Genomic DNA, 25,150 nt, shown 5'->3' with positions numbered 1-25,150 from the left:
AAACTGTCTTTTTTACAAATAAAAAAGCGCATTGTTTCCTAGGTAAGATGTTTCTTATTACTGAAAAGGAGTAATGAGATTTAGGTCTAATTTTGCTAGACAACTAGCACAATATTAAATAATAAGCAGGAGTATCCAATAATTTTATCCATATTGATATGTGTTAGATGGCGAGACTGCCCAGACAGAAACTGCCTCAGTTCTCTCCAGCAAACTTGAGGTGATCTTCTTGATACCTAAATACAATTGTGCAGAGAGACCACACCCACCAGCACTGGACCTAAAATGTACTTAGGCCTGTTAGCACTGATTGTTGATAGGCAAACAGTTTAAGCTATGCTTTGGTTGTTGCATCCATGTACAATTTGTAAACCAAACTCTGAGGCTTTCAAACATCTATCAAGCATACAAAAGTCTTACTAAACTGTCATGAAATTTTTCAGACCTTCCCAAATGCTTTTTTTGATGCAAAATGATTCAAAGTCTACCTTCAGGTAAATGTACATTTCTTGTTGAAATGGGAGCTCAGCTTATCAAAACTAATAAAACTCACAGCATGTATTTATTAAGTAATAGGACGTAATCAAATTGTTTTTCTACACATTTCCTCTATGCTACAAGAGGACAGTTTTGCAAAAAAACAGCAGTACAAATCATCTCCAAACTTCCTCTGTTTTTCACTTAGCATCAATATGACCCCATCCATAAGTAAACAGATTGCTAAATTACAGCTTTACTTTCAATCTAGGCTACCTAACCAGACTGATTGATAGTGAACTAATTTTAATTACCTATACAAAAAGGCATTGCTCTGTGTATGTTTTCTAGTTGGTTGTGGCACGTTGTGGGCAAGCATTTTATACAGACATGTGCAATTGCTAATGTTGCCAAAAGTGTGCAAAAAATAGCCAGTGCTCAGAGTGAAACACGGTACACAGGACACTCATATGAAGGCAACTGTACCAAGCCGCCCCAAAGAAAGCAGCAAATGTGCACCAAGATAGCTTGATTTGATTCTGCCAGAGTTTGAGGCTGAGCCTTAAAGGCTTTCAAAAGACAAGTGCCAGGTATTCCATTTGTATTTCAGCAAAATTGTAGCATCTGTTGTCCAGCGATGCCTCTGGAGAACTTCACTTGTGCGGTACACAAATCACTGCTGTTCTTACGTTTCAGGTCTTTTTCTGAACTGCTGCATGAAGATACACTGAAAAAAGTGGCTTTACAAGATTACTTTTTAACACATTCCTAAAGGTCCAAATGCAAATCAACAGACAATGATCAGCACAGAGAAACTGGCTCCTGTTTCAGGAGGCACAATGCTCCAATTAAATCTTACTCTGAGCATTTAAAGTAAGAGCTATTTTCAGTATTTTAACAATGCTGGTTTCTCCACAACAATGCATTTCATCTACAGTGAAAAGCTGTCACATTGCTGCATATCTATTAAATAAAAGCATTTTAATTAGGTCAGCTACTGGGTAAAGGAGACAATAACCACTTTAATGAAGCACTGTCACAGTTATAGGCCCTTGGCTGAAAAGTACGTCTCTTCTTTCCTTTGTCATCCCCCCAACAAATATTTTTGAAAAATATCTCAGCATTGCCAACCCAATTAAACAGCAGCAGGAGATGATTACTCTGTGGCAATGTTCTAATTCACAGACATAATCATTCTTCTACGTTTATATTTTATTGAAGATATTTTCCTGAGGGCAGAGATGCCCTTCACTCACCACCAGGGACAGAGAAGGTCTAAAAATAATTTTGCCTGGTTCTAATCGATAGCACCACGTTGGCAAATCTCTTCCGAAGACAGAGGAAAGCAAGATAACCCACCCCTGCCAGCATGCTGACCAGCAGGGTGGTGCTAAGAACCCTGGGAGCCCTTTTCTTGGCCACACGGAATGCTGTTGGCAGGACAGCCGAGATTAATATATTGTTGACGTGTCCCAAAACTTTGTAAAATGCTTTTCTCTTCACAACACGCTCATAATAAGCTTCCAAGTTGGGCCTCTTCCCATTTCCCCAGTTTCTTCTTGCTAATCCCAGAAACTTCAGGCGATGTAATGTGACAGCAAGTGACACATCTGCCAGACTGAAGAAATCACCACAGAGCCAAGGCTGATTTCCATCTTCTAAGCAGAGAGAAAACATAAAGCATTAGGAACTAATGGAATACAAGCACATTTAGTTTAGTGCTACTTCAAAGTACCATCTAAGAAAGAGCAACAACACTTCAGCTAAAACATGACTTTAATCAGTAAATATTTTCCTAATTCCTGTCCACTCTTTGCTCAATCTTGTAAAGTCTTAGGCTCAGCAGCCTGACCTACATTTGTTAAGGAAAAAAAGATCCACATCCCAGGTTCATAAATGAAAACCCACAGTAAACACTTATTTTCCTCAATTAGATTTCTTAAATCTGGATTAAATTAAACAGGATTGGAAAGGAGGAAGGCAGTCTAGCTTTTATTGAAAAGCTACCACTTGTCTGAAGAATTTATCAGCTTGCCTGTGTCCCTCAGTTCAATGGCATTCACTCAAGAACTGACTCCAGCTAGCTTGTTGGAGGCTTTCAAGTCAAAAAGACATGGACCAGATGACTGACTTGCAGCAAATATATCAGCCCATTGAGATGACAGAATTTGTCTACCTGTCCCTCTTTTGTGTCTCTTTGACCCTAAACCATGGGGGTTTTTCACTGAGATGTTTGAGAAATGACAAATATTCACACTGCTCACCACTAGTCAGGAGCACAGATGGAGACCCCAGGTACCCTCTCCAGTCAAAGGAAAGAGGTGAATCTTCCTGGGATGGCTCAGAGCAGGCACTGCCAGGCAGCATCATCATGCTCCACTGTCAGTGATCTGAACCACCACCACCTGAAAGGGCTGACATGCACTGACTACACCAAGAGCTTTTGAAACCCAGGATATGAAACTTGATAGCCAGCACAGCTATCATAGCTGCCAGCATAAGTACTCTGCTCTAGCCTAGATCTTGAATAGGGAGGACTATGCTGCTTCTGCCTCATTTGTAACTTTTGCAGTTCATCCCACAAAGCAGACATGGAAAAACGCTGGCAGGAACACTTAGCAGCACCTCTCTGGAAACAGAGAAATTTTGCAATCTCCTTTCCAACACATTTTCCACTAGAGAAAAGCAATAGCTTGGCACAAAGCTGGTACCAGTCCATTTTGACTGGTTATGCAGGTCTGGAAGAAAGGCCTCTGTAGAAATGCAGTGTATCCTAGGTTGCTGAAAGGATACCTGGGAATTCATCCAGTGCATTAAATAAGATGATGGAAAAGACCAACGAATCTATCCTGTGTGAAAGGAAGATGCTTGCAGTGGCAGCAGTAGCAGTTGAGGGATTCAAGCAATTGCAAGAGAAGCAGGAGCTCTGAGTTTGACTAGGACATGGAGAAGTACAGATCACAAACTTCCAGAGTAGGAAAACCTCAGACAAAATTCCAAGAGGCAAAAAGAGGCAAATAGTCCCACATTTCACAAAATCCTGCAAACCCAGAAGCTTTCATAAGCTCATCAATTGACTCAGTTAACTCGTCATTTGACTCCTTGGAAAGGCAACTTAGCAGAGAAAGGAAAGGGGTTGCTGGAAATGGTGGCATAGTTTGCTGAAAAAAATCCTTCCATCCTTTATGAGTTAAAATATTTTATGTGACTCTTTCACTGTTGAGTCAGTAGAAAATTTATTCTAGATTTTCAACTGCTGGTTCAAACCTACAGTTGTGATAGTAACCAGTAATTATTACAACAGCTATTTATAGAGCTAAATGCAAAAAGCTATTGATTTGAGCAGATGCAGTTGATATTGACTGATGCTTCATGTAGTTTCCAGTGAATTCAGGGGAAGGACTCCTATTAGCACCACTGGGAGTTGAACCACACTGTGAAAAAGCAGAAGGCTAATCCCATTTAAACAGGATTTAGGATGCTGACATGGTTAAGTGCCTGTGGGTATAGATCAGGGGGAAGGTCAGCATTGCAGATGTCCTTGCAGGAGAGTGTTACAGACCTGCTAGCCACCACGAAGAGGCAGATGATGCACTCTACAGGAGGCTGGCAGAAGTCTCTCAATTTTTTCCAGCCCTTGTACTTGTGGGGGACTTCAGCCTGCCAGATGCCTGCTGAAAATGCAACACATTTCAGGAGGAGAGGAGGCAATCTAGGAGATCCCTGGAGTGTGTGGAAGAAAACTTACTCTCAACTGGAGAAGAACTCATGGGTGATGTGGTGGTCAGTGGCCATCTGGGCACAGCAAGCATGAAATGATGGTTTTCAGTTCTGGGTGAAGTAAGGAAAGGCACCAGCAGAACTGCCACCTTGGATCTCTGCCAGGCAGACTTTGGACTGCTTAGGAGTTTGATTGACAGAGTTCCTTGGGAGTCAATCCTGAAAGGCAAAGTGGTATAGGAAGGACAGGCAAGATTTAAGGAAGAATTCTTAAAGGTACAGCAACAGATTGTTCCCATATGCTGTCAGGGACAAAGACCAGCCTGGGTAAACAGGGAACTTAGGCTGGAACTCAGGGTAAAAAGGACAGTGTCTCACAACCTGAGGATGTCATGAGGTTATGCAGGAGAAATTCAGAAAGAAAGTCAAACTAACTTAATTTGGCACTGCAGTTAAAGACAACAAAAACAGTTTCAGTAAATACATTGGCAGCAAAAGAGGGGCTAAGGAGTTTCAATCCTTTGCTGGATGAAAGGGAAAACACAGCTGGGATGAGGAAAAGGCTAAAGTACTTATTGCCTTCTTTGCCACAGTCTTTAACATCCAAACCCGTGCTCCTCAGGCTATCCAGCTCCCAGAGCTGGAAATTGATTATGGGGAGCTGAGTGAAGCCCCTAGAAGCCAGGAGAAATGATTAGTGACCTGTCATGCCAGTTAGACACTCAGAAATCTATGGGTCAAGATGGGATGTGCCCAAGAGTAAGAAGGGAGCTGCCAAAAACTTGCCAATTATTTCAATCATTTACCAGCAATCCTGGTTAACCACAGAAGTCTCTGTTGCATGGAAGTTAGGAAATGTAATACCCATCTACAAGAAGGGTCAGAAGGAGGACTCAGGAAACTAAAGACCTGTCATCCTGACCTTGGTAATGGGAAATATCATGGAGCAGATTGTCCTGAGTGTCACTGCATGGCATGTGCAGGACAACCAGGGGAACAGGCCCAGCCAGCACGAGTTTACAAAGGCAGGTCTTGTTTGGCCAACCTGACCTCCTTCCATGACCAGTGACACACTTACTGGATGAGGGAAAGGCTGTGCATATTATCTAGATCCCAGCAAAGATTTTGACCTGTCTCCCAGAGCATTCTCCTGGGCAAACTGGCTTGGGTGAGTACATTCTTCATTGACTGAAAAGCTGGCTGGATGTCCAGGCCCAGGGAGTGGTGGTGAATGGAGTTACATGCACTTGGTGGCTGGTCTCTAGTGGGGTTCCCAGGGCTCAGCATTTGGGCCAGTCCTTTCTAACAGGATGGGAGGAAATGGCCCTAAGTTGAGCAAGACGAAGTTCAGATTGGATATTAGAGATGGTTTTCACTGAAAGAGTGGTCAGGCATTGGAATACATGTCCCAGGGCAGCAGACAGCAGGATATGGTTTAGGTGTGGTTATGATGGTGCTGTTGACAGTCAGACTAGATCATCTTGAAAGTCTCTTTCAACATTGATGATTCTGTGATTGTGTGAAAAATTTTACTTTCATTTGGGTGGAAGCAGGCAAACAGGACTGCTTTCCAAGAGGGTGAGAGAAGAGGGTTGCCTGATGATTAGAGCAATTATTCAGATTGCTTATTCTGCATATACCACAAATATCAGCAGAGTATCTGCACAAGATTATAATAAACCTATGTTAAATATTAAGGCTGTGGTCATTATAGTGAACTGAAGCCTACACCTATAACATCAACATTCTGTAGGTAATTTTTCTGATTTTGTCGATAAAAATACTAAAAAATTGTGCAGCTAATTATACTAATTTTCCTGAAAATGTGATCAAGCACTCTCATGAGACAGTGAGAACTCACTGACTGAAACAGTAAAGTAAGCTAGTATTTAAAACAGTATTGATCCTTTCTGTGGTGTATAGATCAATATATACTAAAAGTATCACATCCAACACATTAAAAATTGTTTAATAATGGCGCTGTCAACAAGTTTACTCAGTATCCTCAAACAGAAATATTAACAGGATTTAGCAAGACAAATTCCTTACCTGGTGTTTCCTCATTTCGCCGCTGCAATTCAGTCTCAACCTGATCCAAAACTTTTTCCAGTTCATCCAGTATTTTCTTTAGGTATTTTATATTATCATGATCCAGCAGTTTAGACTAAATAGACATACAGGTTAGTGTTTTAATCATCACACAGAGTTTATACTTTTATCAGAGAAGCTTTTAACTACAGTGTTTGTTCATAAACTGTGATTATTTTCTCCACATAGTCAGATGGATACTACACGGATACTGATGACAATTCAGAAAACAGAAGAAAACTTTAGAGCTGCCAGATATTAAGGTTTGCCTACCCCTGCAGGGTGCTCAACAGCCCAACACCAGCACTGACATGCACTTACCTTTGAAGTCAGAGGGACCAGTCCAGTACTTCAGCACACACTTGAAGTGTGTAGCTGATCTGAGGACAGACTGTTTCATGCCTTGAAGGGTTAAACCACTGCATGACATTACTGGTAATGACAAGTGAAACAAATGTTGATATTGTGAGCAAAAAATCTAACACTAAGCTCATAAAAAAGGTGCCCATACAAAGGGGTTTCTTACCTTAAGCCGCTTCTGTTTTGCTATATAGGCATCTTGAAGGTCTGGATTTTCTTCTGCAAGTTTCTTCAATTCTGATTCTGTGTTACTTATTTGGCCTAATTTAAAATGATTTTTTAAAAAAGGAAAAAAAAAAACCACAAAGGCAGACAAAAAAAGGAATGACAAATATTAGATATCCAAACATACTTATAATGTAATCCACAGGAACTGATCAATAGCCTGTGAACAAATATCATACCAAGGAAATTAGAAGTGCTGCTTTAATACAGCAGCAGTACTAGGTTAGGATTTAAATACATCACATTTTGAAAAATTTGAATGCTTTTTAAATTGACCCACCACACATTCAGCTCATCAGTTTGCAATGTGACAGTGCTGGTAGGCCCACACTGAGATTTCTTATCACTATAGGCTATAGGCATAATTTCACAGCAAAAGCCAAAATGCCACTGAATATGGAGCCAAGGTGTTTTCATTTAGCTAAAATCTGATGCCAGAGTCTGTGATGCTTTTGGAAATGTTCTTTAAGAACTGTGTGCATGTCCTAGAAGAACATTATTACATGATTTATAGAAGGAATGATGTGAAAAGTTAAAGTTAATTTTACTGATTTCTACTATGCGTGAATAGCCTTTTCCTTAAAATGGGGCTTTGCTTGAAAATGCCATATTCATAAACCTAAAATACCAAAAGACAGTGATTTATAAATCTTCTAAAAATAAGTATTTCTAATCACAAACCGAGAACAAAAGAATAATTATAGAGCATGAATCACCTCTCACTTGTACCTCACAATAAAGCTTAGTTACAATTAAGTCTGATAAATTAAACTGATAAAAATTCTTTCTAGAGAGTAACAAACTCACTTTTTTATATATTCATTTCAACGTGACTGTGAAAGCCATCTTTCAACACAGTGTATGAAGAAATTGAGGGACATACTCATACAACTAAAATTTTACAACTAAAATTTTACAACTAAAATTTTACTAAAATTTTACAATTAATTACTTACTTGGATTTGGTATGCCTAAACATAACAGACAACTGGCTCATGCCTTATTATATCTAGCAGTCTGAAAATAAAGGTGTTTCAGCTGAAAATGAAACCTTCTCCAACCAGGGGAAGTTTGAACATGCAAAGGAATTGTTAAGAAACGTCCACAGGCTTTTCAAAAAAATGCTTCAAATCAAAAAATGTAGGCTATGCTTTATGAAAAGATATGAAAACATCCCAGTTTAGATAAGCAATAATGTTAGCTCTGCCAGTATGAACATGAGCAAACCAAGAACAATTTATATCAACTACAAGCTTGAGCAGAAGAATACAAACAGCAAGAAAAGCAGAGGACAATGTTGTAAAGTGAACTGTAAAGAAAGCACTGATTATTACCATTTGAAAACAGAAAAACTACCCATAATGCCTATGAGTAATGCACAGTTGTTCGATAAACAGTTAGCATCCACATTTGGGAAAAAAAAACAAATCAAAACCACCAAACCAGACAGTGCACTGATTAGGAGAATAATTCATGTTCCTGGATCAGGGGGAGTGGCTTTAAACTGAAGGAAGTAGATTTAGATTAGATATGAAGAAGAAATTCTTTCCTGTGAGGGTGGTGAGGCACTGGAACAGATTGCCCAGAGAAGCTGTGGACTCCCTATCCCTGGAAGTGTCCAAGGCCAGGCTGGATGGGGCTTGGAACAGCCTTATCTAGTGCAAGATGTTGAAACTTGATGATCTTTAAGGTCCCTTCCAACCTAGGCCATTCTATGATTTTGTGATCCTATGATTCTATGTTACTTTCAGTAACATCAACCATGCAACAATATGGAAAATTAACTTCCTGCCCTCACTTCTGACAACATAATAGTGTGTTACCAGAAATTTTAAGGAGGAGGATAAGGTATTTTGTTGGAAATATGATTTCTCAAGCTAACACAATATCACTGTTTATGTTATCATGGACTCACTAATAGTACAGATGTATGGCATTTCAAAGACTCTGCAGTATTTGACTTTGTTCTACAGAGCATTCTAAAAAATCATTTAAAAAAAAATCAACATTCTATAAACTACTGATGTTGACAAAACAATCAGAGGTCTCAGAATGTAAAAGTAAACAGGGAATCATCATCCAGCCGTGCTGTCAGGAGTTGATACTTGTCCTAGAACTACCAAGCTCTTTTGTAATACACTGAAGGAAACATAAAGGCATCAATTAAAAGGTAGCCGTGGTACAAAAAAATTATCCCTACAGACACCTCAAAAATAACATTTCCTCTTTCCCATTTCCAAATCCCAACAGAATACACAATCAATAAAAAGGATATGCACAAATTATCGAGGACTGCAACTAAAATTCGTAAACTGTGCTCAGTATTTTGTGTTTAAGGTGGACTTAAGTAAGAAGATGAATGTAATGCAGCAACCTACTAAGTCAGAGACATTCAGAGCTACACCAGTACGTACTACGGATTCTGCTGGTAGCATAGGCTGGAATCATGGAGTCCACTGTTAACTCGGGGTGCAGGATGCAGCCATGTGTGTAGGCATCCATAGGCAAGGAGTCTAAAAGCTCCCTGTAGTGTTGCACCCTTGGATAATACATGCTCCCCTCTTTTGGCATTAATCTTGGTACTTCCTCTGCAAAACAAAGTTAAAAATAAAGTTAAGAAAGGAAGAATCATCTAATTGACCAAAGTTCATTCAGTCATGTCCAGCTGGGACAGGTGGCACAGCCACAGGTAAGAAAGCTCCACTTGCCCCCCAGCATAACTCAATGGTGTGATTGCAGCTCAGAGAAATGTATATTTGTACCTCATTTTAAAATGTTTTATAATTCCAATTATAAATGGATGCAAATGCAGCAACCCACACAAACATGTATTTAAGAGGCTTTCAAATCAGAAAACCACTCTCAGCTCTCAGCTCTATTACATACATCTAGGAATGGGTGACCATGACATTCAACCCCATAATGCTCTCACAGCTGGGGACAGCTGTGATTCCAGGAAATTGTTATGGCTGAAATGTTACTGCTCCTGCAATGATGTAAAAATTACAGCACAGAAATCCTGCACAAAGTGTGGCTGGAAGTATTCCTGCACATCAATGAATTTTACCCTATCCTTGATCTACCTCGGCCCCAACTCTTTTTTTGACTAAAAGACAGCACAAATTATGTTCACTCAACAATGAAGTTTTCTTCATGCCTCAGATTTAGCAGTGCTAAATCCCTGAAATACAAAATGCTGCCATCTTCACACCTATACAAAATACAGCTCTACATTTCATTCAAACATTGAGGTAGGTTTTTCTTGTTGGTATTTAGTTTTTTAACAGTACAGGCACAAAGAACTTCAAAACCCTGCACATGATCACTTCCAAGGCTTTTCTTCTTGCTCTTTTACCTCTTCATCCCATTTTGGCTCCAAAAAAAATTTTGCTCATTCTACTTCCATTGTTCTACAGAAGATTATTCTGTTATTAAGCATGTTTCCTCTTATCTCACAGAGAATCTGGACCTGCTTGACAAAGGCAGTCATGCAGCTCTGTTCGGTATGTTACTTTTCATGGCAGTGTCACACCAGGGTTAGTGCAGCATGGTGCTGCTGCCATTCCTGACCTCTCCATCCTTCCTGAAGGGCCAAGGACAGTGGTAGGTTTTACTTATAAAAGTTCACTCATGAAGGTGCTGGAAAGCCTTCAGCTCATTTTAGAGGAATATGTTTTCAACCCAAACTGCTAGCTAGTAAGAAAGCCCCTTTACTTGTGAGACTATAAACATATTCTGCCCTGAACGAAGAGTCCTGCAGTGACACAGGAGAGCTGTCCCCAGCATTACTGCAGCCTACGGGGCGAGGGGAAGAATCACACACTGAAATGCCTGTGGGATTACCATCTACAAACGTCGCTTCAAGGTAATCAATAATCTGCGTTGCCTCACAAATGACGTTTTCCCCATGGATCAGGACGGGTACTTCTCCAGAGGAGCTCAAGCGCATGAACCACGGCTCGTTGTGCTCGCTCAGGGGCAGGTTCACATCGCGCTCCTCGCACTTCAGCGCCTTCTCGGCTATTGCCAACCGCACCTGGAACGGCACGGCCGGGGTCACCTGGGCAGCATCCCCGCCCGGCACCATCCCCGCCCGGCACCATCCCCGCCCGGGCACCATCCCCGCCCGGCTCCATCCCCGCCCGGCTCCATCCCCGCCCGGGCACCATCCCCGCCCGGGCACCATCCCCGCCCGGGCACCATCCCCGCCCGGGCACCATCCCCGCCCGGGCACCATCCCCGCCCGGCCCTGCCTCGGCGCACCCACGGCCGCCCCCTTCATCCTCCATCCTCCATCCCTCCATCCCACCATCACCCATCCCTCCATCCTCCACCCCTCCCGCCCCGATGCCGCCGCGGGCGCGCAGGGGTTTTGGGCACGGCGGGAAGCGGCGATCCAGGGCCCCATTCCCCCGCCCACCCCTCACCTTCTGCGAGGAGAAGGACTGCGTCCAGTGGTACAGCACCAGCGGCGCCATGCCCGGCTCGGCTCGGCCCTGCTGGGCCCGGCTCGGCCCACGGCGCCGGGCGGGGCAGGAGGCAGCGGGGAGCGGCGGCCGTGCCCGCCCCGCGCCGATCCGCTCTTGGAAATTACCCGAAGGGAATGCCCGGGGGACGCAGGAGACAGCCCTCACTGCTCGGAGGGTAGCCCTTCCGAAGGGGAAACCGCCTGCAAAGCCGTCTGCAGCATCCCCTAAGGAAGCGCAGGAAGATGGATGCGCAAGTAGGGAAGGTCACATGGCAGGATTTAGCCTTTTCTATTTATTTGCGTTTTGTTTGGGTTTGGTTTTTTTTAATCAGTGCTTCCAGTATGAATTTCAGCATTTCAACATCAGCAACATGCACCTGGGGAAAAAAAAAAAGAAATTAAAAAAAAAATTACCGTAAGTCATCCTGAATTGGGCCTTGCAGGCAAAATGAGTCTATTGCAAAATGAGTCATAGCAAGAAGGAATAAAGCTTTTCAATAGCTTCTTTTGCCTCCAGATATGTTCTTTCAATCTCAAGAGAGAAAGTTTCTTAATTTTTTTTTTTCTAGGCAAAATTAGAAAATCTAACAGTTTTGCAGGGCTTTTTTCATTTTCCCTGTGTGAAGCAAGGTCCTTTCTGAAAAGCATTTGATAACAAACAATGGCTTACATCATCAGGAAATGCCTCCTCTGTATATTACACTGGAGATAGTTTAGAAATGCTATTGCTGATAGTACATTGGATACTATCAGCAACAGCAGGCAGATTTTAGCAAAGTAAAAAAGCACAGTGAGATTACAGAGTGCAGAGTATTGTTCTCTTCATTCTGACTGCTCAGTTCCCAGTAAAGGCAAGTACTAACTGATAACTCAGTCGTGCATGCCATTTCTAAATATGAGATGAACCTCATGATAAGTATCTTAGAGACCTGAAGCTAGAATGTTGAGAGCTGTATCCCAATAACAAGAACATTAAGGGAATTTTTTACTAATGTTAAGCAAGGGAATGGATTTAAGTCACTGAGAAAAGGACAAATCTTTTAAATAGAAAGGAAAGAAACAAAAAGCCAGCTTCCAGCCCTGTTCTGATCATGGGAATGGGCACAAGGACAGGCTCATGCCTTCCTGAGAGACCACTCCCTACTCCCTGCTCACAAGCCAAAATAGTCTCTTCAGAAGGTTATGCATGGTGAGAGGCTTCTCACAAATCCCAGCTGATACCAATCAGTGTTACTGATGGTAAATCCCACATTTGGGGGATTTAATGTGTTATTCTTCAAAAAGTTGGAAAATGTGCTCAGAACTGACAACAAGAATGCAGTCAATGGCATTATGGCTGGATTAACTTCTCTTAAAAATACATGTCTAAGGCAAGAGTGATGGAATATCCTCTCATGCACATGTGCTTTAACCTGTGACTCACCAATACATGGATATTCTCACAGACCCCTGCCTAGGCTGCTGTACAGCTGCTCCTCACAGCTAGATCTTACAGTAATTCAAGGGAAAGAACTGGGAACTGTTTTTTTTTTTTTTTTTAATTTACATAAACTAGGCTCTCTTTCAGGTGTCTGCTTTGCTTTTTTTTCCCTTCATTTTGCCTTTAAATTGAAATGTTGTCTTGTCATTTCATCAATTACCACATAGACCACTACCCTGCTTCTCTTAGTACAGTTAATTAATTTAGTATCACACATGGACTATGTTTGAGTTTTATTTTGTTACCTGGTTTAAATGTCTAGTAAGGCAAGGAAATGAATCTATCTTATAACACAATAAAGAGAGAAAGACCGAGCAGCTGCAATCATCCACACATGGACCTTCTTCCTAACCTAGTCACCCATACTGCTATGAAATACAGGAAGGACATTGACCAGCTGGAGCGGGTCCAGAGGACCAGATGATTAGGGGGATGGAACATCTCTCCTATGAGGAAACACTAGGAGGATTAGGATTGTTCACCCTGGAAAAAAGAAGGCTTACTAAGAGGGACTTTTTACAAGAGCATGTAGTGACAGGACAAGGGGGAATGGCTTCAAACTGAAAGAGTGTAGGTTTAGATTAGATATTAGGATGAGATTCTTGACTGTGAGGGTGGTGAGGCACTGGAACAGGTTGCCCAGAGAAGCCATGAACTCTGCATCCCAAGAAATGTTAAGGCCAGATTGGAAGTGGCTCTGAACAACCTGGTCTAGTGGAAGGTGTCCCTGCCCGTGGCAGGGGCGTTGGAGGTGGATGATCTTTAAGGTCCCTTCCACCCTAAGCCATTCTATGATTCCCTGATAAATACTACCCCGATGTCCGTGGTTATAGCCCTGGCTCCGCTGGAGGAGGGGGTGCCTGCGGCTGGGATCCCTCCAGCCCGACAAGGCTGTTCCCACGGCTGACCACACGAGGCCTCCCTTTTCCAAAACACGGTACAGAGAACCTTCCTTCTTCCAGAGACGAAGAAAAAGGGACGAATGATTCCTTCCTCTTCAGAACCAGCACCTATCCATTCACCTGTGTTTGCCCCTCTACCTTCTCGTACCCACAGAAAAGCAAGCAAAAGGGCCAGACTATGAAAAAGCTCACCACAACCTGGAACACCTTGTTCCACAAGCATTTACACAAGGCTTTACACAACTGAAATAAAAGTCTCCTTAAAGGCATGTTTAATGTGTGCCATAAACACACAAGCAGCACAAATACAAATCTGACTGGCATCTTGGCAGCTTGTGGCTTCAAGCAGACCCCTAGCTCTGCGTGATAAATCATTTTCCCTGCCACACTGATGTTCTTGCCCTGTTTCTCTGCACGCCCCTCTACAAGTTTTTTTAATACACATATTTTTACATCATGGAAAGAAAATAACATTTACAGCTAATGCTAAAAATAAAAAAAACATTTTGATAAACAGTTATATAAAATGGGTGAAAAGATCTGGAAATCAGAAGTCTGGTAATCAGTTTTCTTCTTTACTTCACCTTTCACTGCATGTTATTAACAAGAAACACATAGGTCAGATGTGTCATTAAAGTAATTGATGCAAGTTAAAAAAAGAAATTTTTTTTCTTATCAGATCAATTAGTTGTGCATATTGAAACCCAAATGTATTAGACTACAGGGGAAATTTTTTTTTCTATGCAGCCAGAGCCATTATAGATGAAAATTAGCTGGATTCTGTTTATGAATCATTAACAGATGCATTGGTTCAGTTCCAAGTGCAAAACCAGCCTAATTGACAGGGTTGCAGGAGTTAATACTCGTTGGGAAAGTAAGGCAGGTTCTGTCCTGGACCTTCTGTCATCAATGGTTATTGACTAAATTCCACTGGCAGATGCTGCTTTACTGGTGATGATATGAGTCAAAACAATATAGCACTGAACTCAGGTACACAGCTGAGACTTAATACTGACACAAGAGTGCACAAGAACTTTCTTTAACATGACTTAAAATTAGATATGCAACTATATAGAAAGAGTGAGAGCAGCATTATGTCTTGATAGACACAGCTGAGACTATCTGTGCCCTAATTTAACTGCATTTAAAACCATGGAGAGATGGCAATTGTAGATAGCTGATTCATGTTCTCAGGAAATATAATTTATCAGTTACCATTTTACATCCAACAAAATCAACTTACAATAGAATTTATTTTAGTCACTTTCAAAGTAACTTAACATATCATACTAGGTTTTTTTTAAGGCATTTCACCACAAAATTCTGCCAAATTTTCCCTAAATACAATAGTATTCCTGTTACATGCAGGAGTTTGATACGTAAATGCTTCAGAAATACTGTTTAATAATTAATTTTCATATAACATTTTTCCAATTCTTATAGTAAAGTAAAATTCTTATAGTAAAACTATTTCAAAATAGTTATTAGTAATTTTGATGTAACAAATGTATTAATTGTTCGAATGATATATAAATCTCAACCATTTTGATGATTGAAATGAATTTTCCTGAAATATTAGGCTTTTAACACACACAGAGAAAGAGATTTATTATATTTTCAGAAGGTGAAAAAAAAATGCAGTTTCTTAGCCATAAACCTTAAAATCTAGGTATTAATATTAAAGCTGTATCGAGTCTATCCCTCTTCAAGCTTTTATAGAAACATACCAGCCAAATTCAAACCATTTAAAAATTTTTTTATACTTGCCTGTGTTTGTTGTCTCCGTGCACATGTGTAATATTCTGGCTCACAAACTTGGATCACTACCAAGCTTTTAGGAACCATTCTGTGTCACGACTTCACATATTTCTCCTTCCCTCACGCTAATTTAGATGAGTAACCCACAACAGTGAAAACTTTGTACCCCTGTGCATACCATCCAGGTGTTGATTTTTATCCTGGTTTTAATCTAACAGTGATGACATTTTGTTTGCACAGCACTATCTGGCACAGTGGGTTTTGGTGGCCCATTAAAATTCACATATTACCACAACACAAACGATGAATGTAAGAAATATTCCAGCTTGCAGCTATCAGTGCCTGTGGCCAAAACCAGAGTGCACAACTTTGACCTTGTAAAATAGATTGGACAGATGCTGAAGCAAGATCCACCAAAGTTAGAGAGGTGATTTGTACTTGCTTCAGTGGGTCCTGTGCCAGCTCTTAGAACAGTTCAAATTCTATTACACTGTAAAATATAAATATCCAGTAACTAGATGACACCCAAACACAAAACGCCTAAAGAAAATCTAAGGAGTTAAATACAATTTTGTAAAATGTCCTTTGAAGTCTCATGGACTTGGACTCATAGTTCCATTTTTTGACTGGAAAACATTTTTTAAAATTTTTCCTGAAAAATTATAGAAATCAGATTCTTTCCATGCCTGAAACAAACCCAAACTGTAATAATTTCAAATATTTCTAAAAAACTTGTTACACTTTCTATTGAAAAGGTGAACATTTTGATAAATTAATTAGTAAGTTTAAACATTTAATATTTTTCCAGCAAACTGCTCAGAAAAATAGCTTTAAGATGCTTTAAAGCATAATCATGAACTTCCACACCTTGTGACTGACAAGTAAAAAAATAGGAGCCACTAAGGAAGATCTATTTCTTTCAACAACATTAATCAATGTGACAACATAGTAATACAGCTCTTATTTAAATTAGGAAATTCTTGTTTTTTCAGCCTTAGTTCTTGCTGTTTGCTCATTATGTTTGTGCAAGCTAGACTAAAACAGTAACACACAAAATATTTCAATTTGACTCTTTGAAATCTCACTTCACGTCAGACATCTGTGTTAGACAGAAGTAAAAAAAAGGTGTTTTGAAAAGCTTTGATCATCATCTGTCCCAGAGCAGCCTGCACCAGCACAGCAGCAGGGATGGAGGCTGTTCTGTCCTGGGCCACCACAGGCTCCACACCACCACAGGAAAATCATGGTTCTGTCTGGGCAACGCAGCTCACAAGTGCTCATGGCGAGGTGGGAGCCATGAGTGTAAGTAGAATATTTTCTCTTGCTAAGACTTTCTTCCCCCTCAGTCTAAATCACATAATTTATGCATTGCTATTGAATTGTGTTTTCAAATTATAGTACAGCAGAAACAACAAGGAAATCGTAGTGGTCAATTATGATACATCAATTTACTGTACATTTACTGAATTTTGAAAACTAATTAATTCTTATTGCTTGAAATGAAAGAACAGCAGACTATGAAACAGCTGAATAAATTCACTATCAAGTAGCGTACAAACATAACATTCACCTAACTCCTCTCAATAAGCAAGACTCTCATTTGTGAAAGTAAAAATAGGACAAGATACAGTTTTGGGCAGCAATAGATCTGGGCACTGAATCACTGTCTATGTTCTTTTGGCACTGACTGAAACATGCTGGCATGATTTTTTCTCAACTGCATAACGTCACTCACAAATAGAGAACAAATACCAGAGCTACTGCTCTGAAAACACACTTCCCCTATCACATTTAAAGAAATCCCAAATTGATTTTCTTAAGAAAAACAGAGGTAGGATATTAGAGCCAGCTAAAGGTAGGAATACTTGCAATTTAGCATTTATTGAGTTATTTGGAGAGAGAAAAAAAAAAAAAAAGAGAGAGAGGGATGAATTTAAATCCCGTGTGTGTAACTGATACAAATGAAAGTATGAAGTTGTCCCTGTGCCCTGTGCGAGCTCAGGGGAGAAGTGAGGGCAGCAGGCGATGGTATGTGTCTGAAATAACAAACCCTCTCCACTAACACCCGAGCTAATGCACCGGTGCGGGGGCAAAGCCAGAGGAGAGAAGCTGCAGAAGCTGAAACAAGCTTTTCAAATTTTACAGAGACATGCAGACTGGTGGGGGGTGGAGGAAGACATGGTGCCTTGGCTTAATTCCTGTAGTGTCCTGTCAAGTCCATGGGGCACAACACAAAGGCAGGAGTTGACCTGTATGTTACAGTCCTCAGAGCAAAATACAAACATCATAAAAGCACAGCAGTAACACTAACTTGAGTCAATATGAATAGAGCTTTGGGACTAGGCAGTAAGAATATTCTTTTGGCCCAGCGGGATAATCTATCTTTTCAAGAGGAAGAAATTGACAGGGTTTAGTTCTTGGCCTTGAATAATTAAAATTTCGCCTCTAAGGCGCTAGATAGGCCACTGCCACAGACCTTCAGGGCCATCTAACTTCATTTCAATATATTGCACATAGTGAGAAACAACTGAAACTGGAAAAAAAATTTTAATCTCAGCTTCTCTCTGATTTCACTTTACAATATATTTTAATTCCAGTTTTGACATTGTGTGACCCAAGACAGTAGAACAAAGAGCTACTTTTCAGTTCACCTTTCTTCCTCTACAAAAGCTTCATGCTTTAGCAGTTCTAAGTCACTGGAAAACAAGCTAACACAAAACGGGAGTTTTAGCCAGTACAGGGTTCATCTCTTGGAGCAGATTAAATTTGTATTCCCCTAAACTGCGTTTTGTTTGAACTCCATGCCTTGTGATCCCGTTTCCTCCCGTTTTCTTGATGTCAGCTACTTCAGCGCTGGCAGAAGATCCCTCTGAACTGCAGCTGCATTTGTAAATGTTTCATCAAAGGCCTGAAGGTCTGGTAAGCAGCAGAGCCGGTGGGTGCTACGAATGTGATCTGGGTCTATCTCGGGGAGGAACAGCATGACCGTATTTACCGCCGATGCTATTCTGGGGGCTGGATGACGTGCTTCTCCCCTCTGCCTGAGCAACACTTGCCCGATCGTCTTTCAACACTCACTCCCAGCATGACAGGATGAAATAAAACAAAATTTACTGGTAGCAAGCATACTTGCATATTGAAGACTTCCATTCTAACAACTTCATGCACACACATGTAGTCTTATTGAAATAATCACGTTAAAGATTTTGCACTCTAGGTAGATACGATTTTAGGTTCCATTTAAAAAAAAAAATAAAACCATAAGAAGATAAAGAAAAGTATTACCTCATAAAATTATTCAAATTATTATGGGGGCACAAGCTTATTTGTCCCCATAAATGAACTCTTAACTCAGGTCGTGGCAACACAGTAGCTCCAGCTCTGCACAACACTTCCAAATGTGGACAGCAGCTGTGTCTCCCAGAAACTGTGAAAATAGGGGGAAAAATACTGTATTTGTTAAAGCAATTGTGCAATTGTTCAAGCAATTGTGCACCTCTTCCAAAATCAGGCAAATAGTTTACAAACTGAAACTCATTCAATAGCCAGCTGAATGAGCCAGGCACTTCCAGTCATTGATTAATCCAACCATTGATTAAACCTATGCTAGACTTTGAAAGAGAAAGGAGGAAAAAATTTAAAACCCCAAACAAATGAAAAACACAACAAAATTTCTGATTAAAATAACACGCACATTTTTCACACAAAGGGTTATCATTTTGCCAATAGTTTTTTTTAATCTAGAAACATGAAACTGATACTAAATGGCACAGAAAAGATTACATTTTCTTTTTTTTTCTTTTTTTTTTTTTTTGTCTATTAAACCTATACAAATAATTTTCAGCACTAGAACTGGAGAATCACAAAATTGCATGATGCCAGATTCATTCTCTTTCTGGTTACTGAAATTAAAGGCAAGAAAATCCTGACATCATAAATTTTCAAAATTGGCTGAATTTTTTTAAGTATTTCATTTGGCTCAATTTTTCAAATATTCAGCCAGCTGGTAAAAATAAAATCAAAGATTTGTTAGACAGAAACTGCAATCTCAAACTTGCATAAAACCAAAACTATATCCCTTTACAAGTGAAGACAAAACTGCAACCCTCAGCTTCTAACTTTAGCATGTTGTATCGCAGAAATAGTCCTCCAGCTCTATTCAAATTTTTTTTTCAGGGCAGAACTTCTCATAAGCAAAAACAGCCGGTAGATAACTGTGGGTTAATTAACATAATTTTTGCAATATTATCACCTGAAATAAGGGAATTTCAAAATGAATTTTACTTCTCAAATCAGCTGAAAAAAAACTTTGTACCTACCATAAACAAATACTTTGTACCTAACATAACGAAATACCATGCAGGTTAATGATAAATTTTTAAATTAACAACCTAAAACAGAGACTAAGGTGATCTCTACAATGGTGATTTTAGGGATACCTACAAGTGAAAGATTTAGTGATGAATACATGCCCAACTAAACACAAATTATTATTCTGTAAGTCAATTAAATTTATTATGCATTCAGACATAAGAGAACATCATATAATTGTTTTTCAAATACACTGTGTTATTAGGAAGACATACATTCCATGATTAGAGCAGACACTGTCAGAGATATTTTTATATTCTGCAGAAATCTTAGACTAAATTCCATCATTACATACTTAATACAAAGTACGGGTGATTTACAAAAACTCAGATAATGGATAATTTTTCATAAAGGACCTTCTGTACAAGATCATAAGCTTCTACATAAAAGGATTTTACTTACTATGACAACTGCCTTTTCTAAAGGATGATACTTTTATAAAAATCAAAGTACATACAAAAGTACATACAAAAAAATCTAAGTACAAAGATAAAAAAACTGGTTTAGACTCCACCTAGAGAAATAAAAGAAGAAAAGATTACCTTTAAACAAAACTTAAGGCTTAAAATTCTCCAAATCATACAGTTTGTTTTTAGGAAAAAAATACTGCAAACACTAATTTATCCAATGTCTATCTTGTACTTGCCAGGAACACACAACACAGATATGCATAACTTATTCACATGCAGAGCTGCAAACACAAATTCATGTGAATTCACCAAGAGCATAAAAACTTTTCTGCACCTGCACAACACAGAGACAGACATTCAAAATTCTGCCTTGTTGGTTGCATCTTCCAAAGTGCAGAATCTAATCTTTAAGTGAAATTTCAGTGGACAAAGAGAAAACCATTTTGCAGCAATGCGGTATTAAGGTAAGTGCACTTGCTAAGAAAGCCAGTTTTCAAGATGCAGAGGGAGTAATCCACACAGGGTTTCTTCATCAAATAAAAAGATCACGACATTATGCTACAAACACTGAAATGGCCAACAGAAGAGAAGCAAATGAAGAATAAATGAAATCTCATAGCAGCTGGGAGGTTTAATTCATTGGTTAGGCTGATTATGATGCACTAACCCTTGCTATATTCCTTTATATAAACTTAAATATCAAAATACATTAAAGTATTTGACTTGAATTTTAGCTGTGGTGAGAAAAATTTTCTTCCCTGGAACAAATATTCTTGAAGAAGCAAGAATATTATCAATAGAGTACACTTCTCAACTCAGGCATAGCAAGCATCTGTTTGTCTTTTACTGTTTTATCAAAAATCAGTTAGAGTAAGCCGCATTACCCTCACCAATGTTTAAGCAGATTGAGGGAGTGGCTTTCTATTAATGGTCTTTGCAGCACAGCCTGCTTAGCCCTATGGTAATGTTCCCTAAAGCTCAATTCCTCCATTGCAGACTTTGTTAATGGAAACATCTCAAAAGTGACAATAATGTGCCCAAAATATCCATATTACATTCAGTATCAAACAGCAAAACCCTCAGCTTTTGCACCTCTGGTAGCACTTGTTCGTGTTTTCTCCATCATAAATTGAAAAAAAAAAAAAAAAAAACAAAAAACCCCCAAAACAAAAAACAAAACAACCAGCAAACAACCCAAAACACTGACATATTTAGAATGACAACGATTTTCAATTAATTTCGTAAATGGATTCACTCAGAAGAACCAATTATCTGAGGTATAAGAAGCATCAACACTAATTCATCACTAATTCATTGGTGAAATGCAACAGTTGTTTGTTCTGATCCAGTACAGCAAAACAGGAGTTTGACATCAGTCAAAACTTTTAAAAGATCTTTTAAAATTAGAAATATCATATCTAATTACTATTTTAACAATAATTTATCACCACTCAATTAAAAAAAAATCCATTTTTAGAAGGAAAAAAGCAAAGAAATTCACAAGACATCCCATGTTAAGACAAAATTAGGTATGAGTGCATACAGCCTCATCCCTATGTCTGCTAAAATCTGCCTGATAAAATCAAGGCAGACCCTAAAGAACTGCAAGCACCAGGGAGTAGCTGAAGAAGTGTGGTCCCTATGGAAGCTGGGATGGGTGCCTTCTTTGAGGTGCACTCATCATTGCAATGGTCTCCTGGCGTGACCTGCAGAGCTTTGGTCTCCTTCACTGGAGTCACATGAGACAGAAACCCTGCAGAGCTGCCTGTCTGGTGAGAGAATTCTCTTTACCAGAGCTCTCTGAAGGTCTGTAATCACTGGTGATGAAAATTCTAACTAATAAAGGAGGATTTATTAATAAGTGGCCTAAAATATGGCAAAAAGCCTAGATTTCTGGGAAGATATAAGTGGTATATAACTCTCAATAGGGGTATTCAGAAAAATAGCACCATGGTGAGCAGGAAGGCCACTGAACTTTTTTTTCATAAGGTATTAAAGCAGCAGAATCATTTAATTCACTAGCTGGTAGTGAATTAAATGATTTTCATTTACATGAAAATTACCAGAGAAATTAAGATCTTAAAAGAATGTTATTCCTACAACTTAAAAATAGCAAAGCCACAAAGTACACAACCAGGCAGAAGAGAGATGCTTTGCACATCACTAACAAATAAACATTAAACAACCCCAATTCCTACCTGATGTGAGAGTTAATATGAATCCTCCAAACAATTAGAAAAGCTTCAATCAGGTTTTGGTCCTCCTCAGGTACCTTGAAAATCTGTAGGACATGGCAATGCAGGACTCAAGAGCTTTGGGTGCTGCTGCTAGATTATCAAAGCACAGAACAGGGTGAACATGGGGGACTTCAACAACCAAGGGACCTGTTGGGAAGGTCCTACAGGATCATTACAGTACAGAATCATAGAATGGCTTGGGTTGGACTAGTCCTTAAAAGACCACCTAGTTCCAACGTCCCTGTCATGGGCAGGGACACCTTCCACTAGACCAGGTTGCTCAGAGCCACTTCCAACCTGACCTTGAACATTTCTCAGGATGGGGAGTCCACAGCTCCTCTGGGCAACCTGTTCCAGTGCCTCACCAACCTCACAGTAAAGAATTTCTTCCTGTATCTAACTAATCTAACTTAAACCTACTTTCTTTCAGTTTGAAGCCATTCCCCCTTGTCCTGTCACTACATAATCTTTTAGATAGTGTCCATGTTTCTTGTAGCCTTCCCTCGGGTACTGGAAGGCCATTGTGCACAGAAAAGTTTGTGTTTGGGCAGAAAAGTGACTACATCAAATCTGGAATATCTCTTCTTTTTTAATCAACGGCAGGCAAACTGACTGGAAGTGCAACACTGAGGGCAACTTGGGTGAAAGACTATGGGAAAATATTATTTGTAATTCCTAGAAAAAGAGAATGGAATTACAAATAAACAAGGTGAACAGCCAGCTTTTCTGCATGCTTTCAATTGCATTAGGGCAATTGTTTGCATTGATGTTCTGCAGATAGAGCAAAGGATTCAGCTTTAAGAGTGAAATAAAAATAAATCTTTTTGCTGGATTATTTTTAAGCTGGATTGGTTTCCTGATCCAAATCACAGCTCACTGAAGAAACAGTTGTGCTGGCAGCACATAGGGTTGGGGGCATGAGAATATCTCAAGCCAATGTCTGCCAAGACCGCCCTGTAAAAAAGACAAGCTGAAGATTTGCTCTCTACTAGGTTTTATTTTATAATAAAGTCCAAAGAGAGAAATCTGTAAATATAATGTGAAAATAGTGTGAAGAGCATAAACAGAAACTACCTTGATGAAAAGGGAAAATAAGATGAGTATCATAAGATAAACAACTAAATTGGGAGCTCTTCGAGGATCCTGAAACACTAGAGGAAAATATACACAAGTAAAAAGTAGGTCAGATTACTAAAGGAAGAATTTTAGGGAAGAGTGCAAGTATGTAGGGGCAAAATCAGAAAAGCCAAATCACAAAATGAGTTTTAGGAACAGAAAAGGAAACTGAGACAGCCCTAGAGGAGGAGGAGGACAGCAAAGGGAAGGGCTGTGCACTGCTCAGTGGGGAGAAAAAGCTTCAGCCACACCAGTGAGATAAACCAAAGTGCTAAAAGCTTTTCTGTTTTAGCCTTCACTAAAAAAGATATTATGTATTTTGACTTCAACAAAGCTGCTGCTGCTGTTTGTTAAACATGATCTAAGTAGAGCTGTAAGAGACTACACATTGTTTATAGTTATTCAGTAATGGTTATTAATTATTAAGTCCCAAGACTAAAGGATGTACGAAATGCTAAATTTGTACCAAATGCTTTAATATTCAATACCTTCATGAATAACTTTGATCTTGGAAAAGTTCAGTTATTGCACATGCAAATGTGAGGAACTGCAATGTAGAATTAAAACTGAAAATTAACTTTGGGAATATAATCTCAAAGGGGAAAAAAAGAGTGTGCTGGTGAAAGCCTGCTAAGTGAAACTCAACTTCATTAACAGAAAGTGGGAAGCAACTAGTTAAACAGTATTCTGTGAGAAAGGATTAGGACAACAGCAAATCACAAACTGAAGATGCATTTTTACACATCATCTTGTTGTGTGGAGGAGAACAGAACCACCATACTGCTGATTCCTGGCACCAGTGTAAAAAGAATAATATCTTATCTTTTGGGAGTCACACAGAATTATGCTATTTTAATATGACACAATATTAGCCAAATAGTGTGGTTTGTATTTGAAATCAGACTTCAGCAACTAATAACATAACACAATTAGATAAAGTCCAGACAACTGCAACTGTGACAATCAGGAGGTTTACAAGGAAATAATGCATCACAGAGCCTCCTTAGGCTAAAGAAGAATACTCAAACAAGACTAGACAAGCCACCTTCAGAACTGAGAATTCGATCCAAAGGGGAAATCTATAAACCTTTCTCATCTTCCTCAAGGAAGTTGCACAATTCCTATCACCATTTAGGAAAAATTTACTTGGGATAAATCTGGTTTTCTAGGTATCTTCCTATAATAACACAACCTATATAATCAAAATGCTAATTTAGCGTAATCACTGATATGAGACTTTTCCTTATATCAAGTCTTATAAAATAAAACACTTTTGGAGTTAGTTTTTTTTTTCTTTATAAATGGAATAAGGTATAGTGATCCACTAATTTTTGTTCTGTAGATATATGTAAAAAGATCCCGAACCAACCAACAATACAACTCCAAATGTTGACAAGATCCAGGAATAATATATCATATTTTCCCACTATAATAAAATATTGTAATATCTTCATACTTAAAAAAAAAAGAAACATTTCAACACATTGTACCATTTGCATAGAGAGTTCTTTTACTGTTAAAATCACTTCAGAGACAAA

The 25,150-nt window shown here is 39.4% G+C and overlaps 2 protein-coding genes across 2 annotated transcripts in view; one reads left to right on the top strand and one right to left on the bottom strand.

Annotated features, from left to right (window-relative positions):
* RPL7 (ribosomal protein L7) overlaps positions 1–25,150 on the top strand; it is an 886,137-nt gene that overhangs the window by 371,617 nt on the left and 489,370 nt on the right. The window lies entirely within an intron of this gene.
* On the bottom strand, positions 1,672–23,466 carry GDAP1 (ganglioside induced differentiation associated protein 1). Its single transcript, XM_050970285.1, has 8 exons — positions 22,458–23,466; positions 18,764–18,905; positions 11,298–11,715; positions 10,714–10,906; positions 9,285–9,458; positions 6,812–6,906; positions 6,247–6,361; positions 1,672–2,135 (listed from the first exon to the last, which is right to left on the bottom strand). The coding sequence occupies exons 3-8, from the start codon at positions 11,346–11,348 to the stop codon at positions 1,753–1,755; spliced, it is 1,011 nt and encodes a 336-aa protein (XP_050826242.1). The 5' UTR covers positions 11,349–11,715; positions 18,764–18,905; positions 22,458–23,466; the 3' UTR covers positions 1,672–1,752.

This window comes from Serinus canaria, chromosome 2, assembly GCF_022539315.1.
Source record: "Serinus canaria isolate serCan28SL12 chromosome 2, serCan2020, whole genome shotgun sequence".
Classification (NCBI taxonomy): Eukaryota; Metazoa; Chordata; class Aves; order Passeriformes; family Fringillidae; genus Serinus; species Serinus canaria.
Note: the sequence above shows the minus strand (reverse complement) of the source record. Positions and strands in the feature narration are given on the sequence as shown.

Excerpts from the sequence above, each read along its gene's own strand:
- GDAP1 (XM_050970285.1), bottom strand. The coding sequence starts at position 11,348 with ATGGCGCCGCTGGTGCTGTACCACTGGACGCAGTCCTTCTCCTCGCAG. Across the intron at positions 10,907-11,297 it reads AGTCCTTCTCCTCGCAGAAG|GTGCGGTTGGCAATAGCCGA; the intron begins GTGAGGGGTGGG and ends GTGCCGTTCCAG. Across the intron at positions 6,907-9,284 it reads TGCTACCAGCAGAATCCGTA|GCCAAATAAGTAACACAGAA; the intron begins GTACGTACTGGT and ends ATTTTAAATTAG.